The sequence below is a fragment of the Rhinoderma darwinii genome, chromosome 7 (assembly GCF_050947455.1).
Source record: "Rhinoderma darwinii isolate aRhiDar2 chromosome 7, aRhiDar2.hap1, whole genome shotgun sequence".
In the NCBI taxonomy this organism is placed as follows: domain Eukaryota; kingdom Metazoa; phylum Chordata; class Amphibia; order Anura; family Rhinodermatidae; genus Rhinoderma; species Rhinoderma darwinii.
The window spans coordinates 39,913,097-39,926,100 of record NC_134693.1 but is presented as its reverse complement, the minus strand read 5'-3'; the positions used below and the strand labels follow the sequence as shown (position 1 = coordinate 39,926,100).

The 13,004-nt window shown below is 39.2% G+C and overlaps 1 protein-coding gene across 2 annotated transcripts in view; it reads right to left on the bottom strand.

Moving 5' to 3' along the window:
- Positions 1 to 13,004, bottom strand: part of TGFBR3 (transforming growth factor beta receptor 3) — a 187,438-nt gene that overhangs the window by 123,702 nt on the left and 50,732 nt on the right. For both annotated transcript variants that reach the window (XM_075833225.1, XM_075833226.1), the window contains exon 3: positions 5,787 to 5,971. In XM_075833225.1, the coding sequence (XP_075689340.1) occupies positions 5,787 to 5,971 (185 nt within the window). The remainder of the gene's footprint in view (positions 1 to 5,786; positions 5,972 to 13,004) is intronic.

Sequence of the window (13,004 nt, the reverse complement as noted above, 5' to 3'; positions counted from 1 at the left end):
TCTCTCTATCCTGCACTGATAGAGAGAAGGGAAGCACTTTTCCCGCAGTCCGCAGCAGCTAGTCCGCATCAATTTACTGCACATTTTGGGCAGATCCGCCGCAGAATCTGCAACGCAGATTCTGTGCGGCATTGATGCGGACAGTTGCGGAGGAAATCCGCCACGTGTGGGCATGCCCTAAGGCTTCCTGACCAGTCCTGCTTACACAGCTGCGGATTTGTTGAAATTAAACATCTTCCTGTCCTAAACTCAAGGCTAAGAGATCTTACCTACACTGATACACTGTAACAAGCCGTTGTGTGAGCAAGCCTAGGTCTATACCTGTTTTCAATCTCTGAATGAAAATAAAATGTTTCCGTTCACTGACAATTGCGCATTGCAACCCGTTTAGAGGGGATGTGTCATCAGAAAATGACCTATTGCTTAAATCAGGTTATTATGTTAAACATATTTTTTTAAGAACTGATTTTTTTGTAATTATCTATATTAAATAATAATCCTAAAATCTTGCAGTTTTCACTCTAGCCACTGAGCCTCACAATAGACTGACACTTCCTGTTCTGTAAAGATCACTTCTCAGCAGTCAACTCATTATCATCACAGGCAGGATTACAATGATAGGTAATACCTCTCTATATATATATATATATAACACAGGATCCACCATTGAGAGGTGATGGTCACTGCTTCCCATCTCCCCCTCCCTGCACAATGACCTCTACACAAATCACAGAGCATGCCTAGAAAACTCTCCCTTAAAAGTCAATGGGTAAGCTCCAGACTTGTTTAACATGGCCCATGTGGCATATCTAAATGATGTTAGCAGCAGCTCAAGCAAGATGCCTGCCCCCATAATCATGTACAAAAGATAGAATTCAAAAAAATGTGCAATGAAAAAAATATAAACATATTAGAAAAACAGATGTTTCACTATCTTGTATTACTTAGTAAAAAAAATTAATAGTTTATATATATATATATATATATATATATATATATATATATATATATATATATATATTATATATATATATATGTATTTCTAGCTCCTACTACCCTTCTCTATATAGATGGTTGAGTATTATTCCACGCATTAGTGTCGACTATGCTGTCACTATACCTATATGGGTATGTGCACACGAGAAGTGGCTTTTACGTCTGAAAAGACAGACTGTTTTCAGGAGAAAACAGCTGCGTCGTTTCAGACGTAAAAGCTCTTCATCGCATTATGCGAGGCGTCTTTGACGCTAGTAAATCTTGAGCTGCTCTTCATTGACTTCAATGAAGAACGGCTCAAATTACGTTGCAAAGAAGTGTCCTGCACTTCTTTGCTGAGGCAGTCAATTTACGCGTCGTCGTTTGACAGCTGTCAAACGACGACGCGTAAATGACAGGTCGTCTGCACAGTATGTCGGCAAACCCATTCAAATGAATGGGCAGATGTTTGCCGACGTATTGGAGCCGTATTTTCAGACGTAAAACGAGGCATAATACGCCTCGTTTACGTCTGAAAATGGGTCGTGTGAACTCAGCCTAACCCTATTGCCTGCAAAGCCACACTTGTGATAAAAGAGTAAGTACTACCCTCTTTGCATCAGTAATGCAGTCCATCTCCAAGAAAAACAACAAATGAACACTGTCTGCTGAGTTGTAGGTAGAATAGGGTCTGCTGAAAAATAAGCAAACTTGTCCGCCCACGTGGTCTCTGGAGAAAGTAGAGCAGAGCCAACAGGTGATGAAGTGGCCTGACGCTTTTCTAGTGGTATGCCATCAATGTCTGTCCTGAGACATCCCCTTCAAGGTCACACCTATATGAAGGTTATACCAACAGAGATCATTTTTGCGTGGCCTTTCACTGTTAACACATATTAAACTGATTTACAATGTTATTCAGACTTTTCTGTAATTGTAAAAGATAATTAAGATTAATTGGGGAGAAAGGAAACTTAGCGGTCAACAGTCTGCGGCCCTCATAATAAAATTCTTTACTGCCCTCCCCCTCGTGAACCCTGTTCAAATGAACAATTATTCTCCACATACAAAATGCTGCAGTCAGCAAGAGAACCAGAGAAAAATGCAATCTCCAGAAGATATAACTTAACTGCGCTTCACAAGGGTGAAAGAATTTGAACTTAAATATTTGTTTATAGGAATCATGGCATGTAGCTCGAGCATTAGACCATAATCTGCAACACATTTAGTAAAATCATACTTCGAACATGAGCATGGCCTCTTAAAGAGCACCAGCACCCAAAATAAGTTAGCACAGTAAAATTCCTTAAACCTGCCATCAATAGGACCGGATACGTGCCAGATTATCAAATGTTCTAAATTATTAGATGGTTCTAGAAATGCATTTAAGTCCATTTGAAAGGGTAAAGAATCTTCAGACAGAAAGCCCAAAATAAAATGTTAAGACTTCGGGTATGTGCACATGGCGTTTTTGGCAAGCAGAAGAAATCTGCCTCAAAATTCCTTCAGATTTTAAAATGCAAGCATGTTTTAGGCTTTTTTTTACATGTTTTTTGAGACTTTTTTTAATGCAGTTTTTCTAATTAATCAAATGCAAAAACCATGTCTCCCATTGTTTTCAATGGAGGTTTAGGAGGCAGAAACCACTCCAAGGCCATGGCCTTTTTTTCTGCGAGCAGTCAAAAACCGCCTTGGAAAAAAAAACGCCTATGCCTCCTTTTGAAATAAAATAACAATTGTGTGAACTGGGCCTATATCTGCTACTATTACGCTGGATTCACACACAGTGTTTTGTTGCGTTTTACGTGACGTTTTTGTTGGCGTTTTTCATCGCTTTTCTTATTTTTAGGTAAAAAAAATGCTACGACCAGATGCCACTTTAAAGTCTATAGTGAAATACAGAAAAGTCTACATACACAGCGTTTTTGGATTGTGACGTTTAAGTGGAGTTTTTGGATTCCGCATGCTCTGGGTGTGCTGTTTTTCCCATAGACTTCTCTAAAGGACGCCAAAATAAGTAACACCACCAAAAAACGCATACTACATTTGTTTGAATGCATTTTTTCAAGCAGTTTGAGGCCTTATTCACACGAACGTGTATTACGTCCGTGCTACGCGTGTGGAAATCACGCGCGTTGCACGGACCTATGTAAGTCAATGGGGCCGTTCTGACAGGTCGTGATTTTCACGCAGCGTATGTCCGCTGCGTAAAACTCACGACATGTCCTATACTTGCCCGTGTTTCACGCAACACGCACCCATTGTAGTCAATGGCTGCGTGCAAATCGCGTTCGGCACACGGAAGCACTTCCGGGTGACGCGTGTGATTCGTGCTACAGTTGGTAAAGAAGTGAAGGGAAACATAAAAGCCCCTCCTTCTTTACAGTGTCGTAACATCAAAACAGAGTGTCATTGTAAAGGATCTGCCAGGCACTGCGGGGTTAACTCCCAGAACTAATCAGTCAGCACCTGAGAATACATCCCTGAGACTGACTCCTGCTTCCACCATTCAGGCTGGCAGGCTTAGGAGTGGGAGAGCCTATCGTAACCTGGCCAGACTCAGCTAGCTCCCGCCCTCGGTCTATTTAAGCCTGCACTTCCTGTCCCTCGGTGCTTGTTATTGCTTTGGTTTCCTTCCTTGTGGTTCCTGGCCCAGCTACAGCTCCTGCTATTTTTGATCCTGCTCCATACCGACCCCGGCTTACCGACTACTCTTCTGCTTTTCGTTTTGTACCTCGCACACTCCTGGCTTGACTCGGCTCGTTCACCACTCTGGTTGCTCACGGTGTTGCCGTGGGCAACGGCCCCTTTTCCTTGCTTGTGTTCCTTCTATGTTTGTCGTGTTTGTCGTGCACTTACTGAGCGCAGGGACCGCCGCCCAGTTGTACCCCGTCGCCTAGGGCGGGTCGTTGCAAGTAGGCAGGGACAGAGTGGCGGGTAGATTAGGGCTCACTTGTCCGTCTCCCTACCCCCTGACGTTACAGTCATAATGATGCCGGCTGCGTGAAAAGCCACGCACCATACACAGATGCCACACTGAACTTTTGCGCGCGCAAAACGCAGCGTTTTTTGCACGCGCAAAACGGACACGTTCGTGTGAATAACTACAAAAATCCTGTGTGAAAGGGGCCTGAGGGTAAGTTTACACATGTGGCAGATTTGTCGCAGAAATTTCTGTGACTGTCTCATTCACCTGAATAAGGTTTTCAAAAATGTATACACATGCTGCAGAAACAACCCCATTCATAAGTATGGAACAGGTTTTAAGTCACAGACATTTCTACAACAAATCTGCCGCATGTGAACATACCCTTTCTATGTTTTCTAATTAAAGGAATATTCGAATTGGTTACTAATGCTTATTACTTCGCTTCTGTCTGATGAAATTCACAATTTTATTGCAGTTCTGTGCTAGCAAATTAAAGGAATTTCACTACATAAAAAAATTTAAATAGCAAAGCAATGTAAAGTATATGATACAACAATAGAACTAAAATGTACAGATCTGTAATGTCAGGCCATTTACTATACAAGACTGAGCAATGAAGATGAAATCTAAGAAAGAAAACGATCAAGATAAATTTATTTTTAGTGACATTACTGTCATAAAATCTTAAGAGTAAAGAAAAGAAAGGAATAGTCTACCCTTGTTCATATACACTTGGACATAAAAATACCTTTACCCATAAAAGGATATTCTAGGTAAAAATGCTAGAATAGTGGGGGTCTGATCGCTAGGACCCCCACCAGTCACCATAACAGGGGACTCCTAGCCGCAAGTTGGTGGCTAGGGGGAGTTTGAAAGACGCGAAGCGGGGCATGTGCAGTGCTGCTCCATTCAAAGTCTATGGGACTTACGAAACAGCCGAGCACAGCCCCATAAACATTGAATAGAGCAGCACCGTGCATGCCCGGACTCCAATCCATTCCAACTCCTCCTAGTTGCCGACTTGCAGCTAGGGAAAACGGGGGATCAGAGTCCTCATTCTGGCGACCGGTGGGGATCCTAGCGGTTGGGCCCCAAACGATCTAGCATTTTTCACCTATCCAGTGACTAGGTGAAAAATGCTAGAGGCTGGAATACTCCTTTAATGATCCTCTAAAATTCAAGCGGGTCATCTCTGCTAAATGATAAACATTGTACTCTGTACAAGGTCCAAAAATAGGCTGCCGTGGAACCAACAGTGACCCAAAGGATCAAAGTCCTGGTGCTTTTTTTTTGTTTGATATATTTTTTTATATTTCTGAACCATTGAATTGAATAGCAAACTCTGTCACTGATTGACTTTTCTTTTTCGAAAATTTAATACAAATAAATATCTAAAAGATAAAAAATATCATAGCAGGCATACATTTCATCTTCTCTCTTCAGGACTCTTCCAGATGTGCCGAATTTATAAAGAGACATACACCTCTTATTAAATTTGGCACATTTCATTCGATGTAGTTCAGTTTAAGACGGGCGTATGAAACCCCAGACTTAATAAATCTCCCTCAAAGAATATTAGAAAATTGTATAATACATACAGTATACCCAGAATGAGATAAATATCTATGTGTATACCATAAATAAGGAAGATATAATTTAGGAAGATACTGAAGAAACGTAGTAATGTGGCAAGTGCCCATGACTTTACTTGGTCTGGACTGTTCTATGTAAAGAATTGCTCTGTAAACACTGCAGGATGTTCTATCAGTAACAGGATCAGCGGCAGTGTTAGTAATGGCACACTAAAACAATAGACAAGCGTATAATACTGTGCATCCAGGAAACACTGACGGGCAGATTATACTGTACTGTAAATCATACATACCTCATGTTTACTTTGACAGGGGTCTTCCTCCAAACATTTCAGATTTATGATATGAATCTCTTGGGGTTGACTTATTGTTCCTTTACTGGCGCAGCCAGATATAATACTGTAGCTTTCCAGAAAAGCTTGGACAGGGTGATCTTCAGTAACAGGTGACAGCAGACATGTAGCTTCAGGGATAGGACCTGTTATACACAGAGAGGAAATGGGATTACTATAAAATAATAGAAGTGATCATTTTATGATTTACCGGTAAATCACAATGGAGGCAATTTTTTCAAAATGGAATTTCATACAGCAGTCTTGATCTAAAAAAAGTTGGAGTAAGATTTGCCTAATTTAATAAGAGGCATATACCTCATAATATAGTAGGCGCATTTCTGGCTGTATGTGCACCAGAAAATCAAATCTATCCCAGCTAAGAGCTGTGCTATCATTTACAATAGTTTTCTTGCCTAAATTATAGTAAATGTATCGGGCTGCAGTTGCTCGCCCCTCCCTATAAATCCCACCCACTTTTTATTAAAGTAGCAAAGAAGGTGTAATTGAGACTTTTCTATGCCAAGAAAACTGGCGTAGGGGGTTCATAAATTCCCCCCAAAATCTTGTCTGGTCAAAGACATAGAACTGGACTAAAAACGAGAGTCAGAAAAGTCATAGACCAATTGAAAGGAAAAATGACCAGTCTAACGTCACTCCCTAAAACATGTGTCCACCACATCCAGGTACTGTGAACTGACTAATAAAAAAAACAAATATAGGAGCAAGGAAAAAAAACTTCTAGGAAAATAAGAAGGAAGAAACTAATTTGATTAATTTTTAGTTAAAAATAAAAATTTGGGTGTGAGCCCTGGACCATAATGCTGTAGTTCTGTCCACGTGCCACCACCAATTATGAAGTTATAGTGGTTCAGAAGCAGGTGTCTTGAAACTAATGGGCTACATAAAAAACTTCAACTTGTATTCAGTAGTCGCTAACAAAATTGTGAGTGAGAAATATTACATACAAATATAGGTGCCGTCATGATGGATAGAATAAATAAGTTGGGATATATGTGTGATTTAGGAATTGTAAACTGAAAGTTTCAGGAACCCTCAATAGATTTTAACAACCAGAACCCCACTGTAGCCATACTCTAGTGATTACCCATTTATGTGTGAATAAACATACCCCATAATAAGGCTTTTACTTAGGCTGCTCTATTCACATCTGTGTTTTGGTTTCCAATTATAACGGAAATCAGGAAGCAGTTCTGGATCAGTCATACAACAGATACCACATGCGCTTGACGGATCTCGTTCACTTATAATGGGGTCTGACGGGTTCTGTCGTGGTGTCCGTTGTATTGATGAGAAGAATAGCGCTGCATGAAGTGCCATTATTTTAGTAAAATCTGATGGAATCTGCAGGGGAGGCTCCGAATGGAACCAGTGGCACAGATTTGAACAAAATCTAACCTACAAAAAAATTTATAAAATGTCTCCCAATTAATTAAGATAGCACTAAACTTGCATTTTTGTGAACAGTAGCGTATGACAAAAATGACTTAATCTTTTGGTTTTTCGAATTATAGAAACAGAAGAAGGCACCACCAGAAGGACACGCAAGCTATAACCAAAACCTAAAATAAAATATTCTAATAATACATTTTTATTCATATAGCCCCACATATTCCTCAGCTTTTTATAATCAGGAGAAGTATACATGCAAAATAACAAATAATAAAAACAAATGAAAATGAATTACATAAAAGTAGAAAGAACCATGATGGTAAAAGCTTAAAATCTAAAGACATGGGAGATATGTATTATTATTGGTGCATCGTATGAATGGTGCGCCATTCTCTAATAAGAAATGTGTTGGAAATTTTTGACAAATGAGTCCCGCTTGGTGCAACTCTAAAGTCCTAACAAATCAAAAACTGGCACATGGGCTTCATGTGGCGCTCAACCTAAATGTCTTATGTTTTTATATCAGAAAACTGGCTTAAACAATTAAATCTGCTTCAATGTGTTTAGTGCCGTAGCATTGCTTAACCATAGATTTCTTATGTTGAGTAAGAAAAAGTATTATTTAAACTGAAATCTGTTTTATGGTTTAGAAAAGAAATGGGTCTCTTGCTGAGATCCATCAGCGACTCTAACTGCTTCTAAATTGCAGGAAAAGATGTGGACAAGACTGATGTGTGTGTAAGCGAAAATGTATAGGGGATACTCAAGTTCTATTCTACCACTGCTTCTTGATGGATAAATCACAAGGCCCTACAGACATGTTCTGGGAAAATTACAGGAAATCTATGAAAAAACTGTACTAAGTTTTCAAAACTGTTTAGATTCATATTGACAAGGGAAAAATAGTGCAGACTGGAAATACAAATGTAAATTCCAAAAATGCAAAATACATTTTTGTGCAATATTAGAAAAACAGAAAAATTAAAAAAAATTTCATACTGCTATGGACACAAAAACTAACAATTGTCAATCAATCATCCGTAAAATCCTAATATAAAAACAAGATGTACTAAGAAATGGAAAACCACAGAATCATGTATTTCCAAAATGATACTTTACGTAAATAACCTTCTAATAATATTAACAGATTTGTAGGTAAAAGTTTGTATGTAATTGGGACATCATGTTGTACACCGACGTTATTAACCAATCCAGGCTGGATAGATGCTAGATGTAGTGTCCTGGACAGGAAATCTGAGGAGTGGAACAAAATATGTCCGTCCACTCGTATAACCCATTTTTTTTTATAGCTTTAGCTCTTTGTGGGTTCTTTTCAATCAAAATCTGAATGGGATTTAGTTTCGATTTTATATTTACTAGTGCTATTTTAGGCATGTTCTGCAATGAGGGACACCAACTCACATACACTGGGCAGATGGCAGAAAATACAGGATGATGAATAACTGAATTTATCTATCAAGTACAGATACAATTTCCATTTCATAGATTGGAGTTGTACAAATGGGCCACTGGAATTTATTGCATAAAGCAAGTAAAATGGAGAAGAAAGCTATCACAGATTGGTTGAAAAGAGGATAATTTATTTCCATATAATTACTGAAAATAAGAAAATCTTCTCCATAGCTGTAGTACTGGTACATAGCAATGACTACACGACGAAGCCATATTAGTCCAACATTCTCATATGTTCACAACAAATCAGCCATGTCCCAATGATGACAAAGCCAAACCCAACATATTTGCAGACCTTGACTCCATCAAAGTGCTGCATATTACATTTAGCTAGGACCTGGTCAAGGATTAGATACAGGTACACACTTGTCCCCATTTTTTATGGTTAGTAAGAGAACTTACCATACACCAAAATCCATGTTTTATTATTGTTCTATATGAATTTGCATTGCTCTGGGGGACCCACATCAAGGACATGAGGGCCACATGCGACTCCAGGGCTGCCGCTTGGGCATTACTGATTTAGGAACTCCCTTAAATACTCATATAAGATTAACTTTCAAGAATTGCATCTAGACAAAATTGTGTTTGACGTTCTACAGATGCCTAATATATATATATTACAGTATATAATTTATAAGACAATTGCTATTTGTATGTAATGACAATATTAGAACTTATCTAAACCCTGTGACACGCCAATTGCTGCAAGTGCGAGCTTATCACAGAGTAAACAACAAGCGTATTTATTAAGTCTATTTCACATTAAGCAGTGATCTGGTATATTGATAGTGTACCTGTATCTGGCCCAAAATAAACTACAACTCTACATTCTCGGTAAGGGATTTGTTTTTAAACAAAATGTTTTGCATTGAACACCGTAGACTCACAAAAATAAAACAAGTCTGTCTCCTGTTTTCTGACAAAACCTTTCACCAGATATCAGAAAATAGAACACCAGTGCCAATATTTGAGTAAGTGAACTGATAAAACAAAGCACAAGATGGCCCCTCCAAGCTAAGAGTGTACAAACCACAAAAACAGTCCCTGTGGCTGCTATGGGAATCATGGAGAAAGTGCCCCCAGCCTCATTCACCAGAACATTATCCAAAAAAGGTCTCATTACCCTTTTCTCCTAAAAAGAATTGGTATTAACAATCTATCCAATGGATCCGATCACTTTGCCCATTTATAAATTTTATGTCGGACTGTAGAAAAAGTCTATACGTGTAAGCTCGGCCTAATCTACCTGTGCGGTCTAGCTGAATGCAATATATTGATCCATGTAAGCCATCATTTTAGGCACTAGGAACCTAACTTTAGTATTCTTCAATATGATTAATGCCACAAAGTCCAAAAATGTTTGTCCACATTATCGCCATATATTTGCAGCTTTTTTTTTATATATCTAAAATGTAATTTTTAACCTTTTTAAAGGGGTCACCCGGGTTATTAAAATTGATGGCCTATCCTCAGGATAGGCCATCAATATTAACTTGGTGGGGGTCTGACTGTCACCCCCACCGATCGGCTGTTTGAAGGAGCCGCGGCGCTCGTACCGCTTCATGGTTTCTATAGTTCTCTCTGTTCGTCCTGGCAAGCGCCGTTAAATTTGCACATTTGTTGTTATTGCACCACTGTACCATTCACATTGGGTTCTATTTTTAGATTTACAATGTTTGTCTACTTTTGACGATCCCTTTTTATTTGAAGGGTTTACCATATAATGAGATGAGGGACCAACGGCGATCAACTGTAATCTGTGGGGAGAATACAGCACATATATTTTCCTGCAGCGCTACCACATGCTAAATGAAGCATTGCATAAGGTCTGTGTAATGCAAAGATGAGCTGGGTCCTCCAGAGAGAGAGAGGGACGGTCTTTGCAGTTAGGGTATGTGCACACGATAACGTCAATTACGGCTGAAATTACGTTGCTGTTTTCAGGAGATACCAACTCCTGCATTTCAGACATAATTGCTCGTACTCGCGTTTTGCGAGGCGTCAATTACGAACGTAATTTGGAGGGGTTCTTCATTGGATTCAATGAAAAATGGCTCCAATTATGTCCCAAGAAGTGTCCTGCACTTCTTTGACGAGGCTGTTATTTTACGCGCCATCTTTTGACAGCTACGCGTAAAATTACAGGTCGTCGGCACAGTGCATCGGCAAACCCATTGAAATGAATGGGCAGATGTTTGCCGACGTATTCGAGGCTTTTTTTTCAGACGAATTTCGAGGCGTAAAACTCCTCCAATACGTCTGAAAATAGGTCGTGTGAACCCAGCCTTACTCGACAGTCTGACTCTAAATAAGTGACAGGGATGCCCCCTATTAACTCTTTAAAAGGGAATTTGAAATGGATTTTTCAAACCAGACAACCCCTTTACAATGTAAATGTGTGGAGCTCCCCTTTAAATCCCCATAAAGTGATTCTTTTTGTAGTGCTTCCAGAAATGGTGTCTGATGCCAAAAATCTAAGTTTAAGGCCTCATGCACACGACCGTGTTTTTGCGGTCGAAATTCCCCCGAAAATCCACGGGAGAATTGCGGCCCCATTCTTTTCTATGGGGCCGTGCACACGACCGTAGTTTTTGCGGTCCGTGCACGGCCCGGGAGCCCGGACCGCAGAAAGAACGGGCATGTCTTATTACGGCCCGGTTCTGCGGTCCGGGCTCATTGAAAACAATGGCCGCGGCCATGTGCATGTCCCGCGATTTGCGGGCAGCCTGCGGCTGACAGTCCGCTGACAGTCCGCAGCCGGCCGACCCGAAAATCACGGTCGTGTGCATGAGGCCTAACCTTCAAAAAAATAATTGTACTGCTTCAAAACAGTTTTTTTTGTCTGTTTAAATATACGTCAGCTCAATATTGAGAAAAAGTATAGTTACTTATCTTCTAGTACGGATCTTAAGGAAAGAAAGTTTGTACCATATGAAGAACAGACTGTGTTAGGTGACATGTAGTTTGACTTTAGTTCGTCAAGTGCTTTATTATGAAATGTCCTAAAGGAAATTGAGTGGAACCAAACTACATTTTCTGAAAGTATTGATTTCATTTATCCCTAAAAAAAAACCTGTTAAGCACAACATGAACTAGTCCAGGCAGAGAAAAGAGTGTGGTGAAGCACTCAAGAACAGAGATCTGCAGATAATTCCAAATTCAACAAAGCCTTGGAAGCCCACAATTCATTGTTTTTCTTTACGGAACACTATAGATGAAATTTAAGTTGCTCCCATATTATATTTCTAAAAATTTCTGCTAACGACAAGAATAAAGCAGAGTTCGCTATCACCTTGAGTCACATGCTGTTACTTTTGTGCCACCTACTTTCTTTCTCCTGGTCGGCAATGGTAATGCCAAGTTACTGTGGTGTAACAATGTCAATTTCCACTGACTATTACGGAAGTTAGATACAACTTTCCCAGATGAGTCCTTGTTTGTGAGTCCCTGTGAGTTTGAATTGGTTCATATCATGTTGGGAAAAGTTCCTTTGTGCAACTTTTACCATTAGGGACTGAAGACTACCTCTAGCCACTACCTCTAGCCTAAAGGTAATTAAAGCATTCTCAGACTAGGGAAAAAGTGTCATTAGGGCATCGGATTTAGAATAGAGTCTGTTTAGCAATTATCGAGAGATCAAGTTTTTAGTTCTGTTGGTTCCAGTCAAGTTTTATTACAGTGAATGAATGTCAGACAACAGGAATTTTGTAAGACATAGAAATGTTTGTGCAACCACAGTGGTTACAAAAGTTTTAAAACTTACTGTACTTAAAATCATTTTATTGCGATGTCACTAGTCACCACATAATTGACTGGCGTAAAACACAGATAGTATATATCCCATATATAACTTATTTAAATTTATGCATTTTAATGTTGTCATGTCATTCCCTTTAAGTTCCCATACACATTAGATAGAATATGCTATAATTTTGAATTTATTTTCACCTTTTGGTTGGTATGAAGTTTTATATGAATGATTGCTAACAATACCCAACCCCCAACAGATACCTTTCAAAAATTAGGTTGGATAGTATAGTGAATTGCTTAAACTGTTCCTAGTTTATAGCATTCCTTTTTCTAGACTTTTTTTTTCTATAAACATTGTATATTTATGGATTCATTGTTCAATGACAATTTCATCAGAAATACTTTTGGTTTTTTTTTCCATACAAACGAAGTACAACCAATCATCCATCCATCATCCACCTTCTATCTAATTTGTTTGAGCAGCTTTACTCCCACTTCAAATGGCTCATCCTAATCAGAATACTTACCAGAATGTAAGGC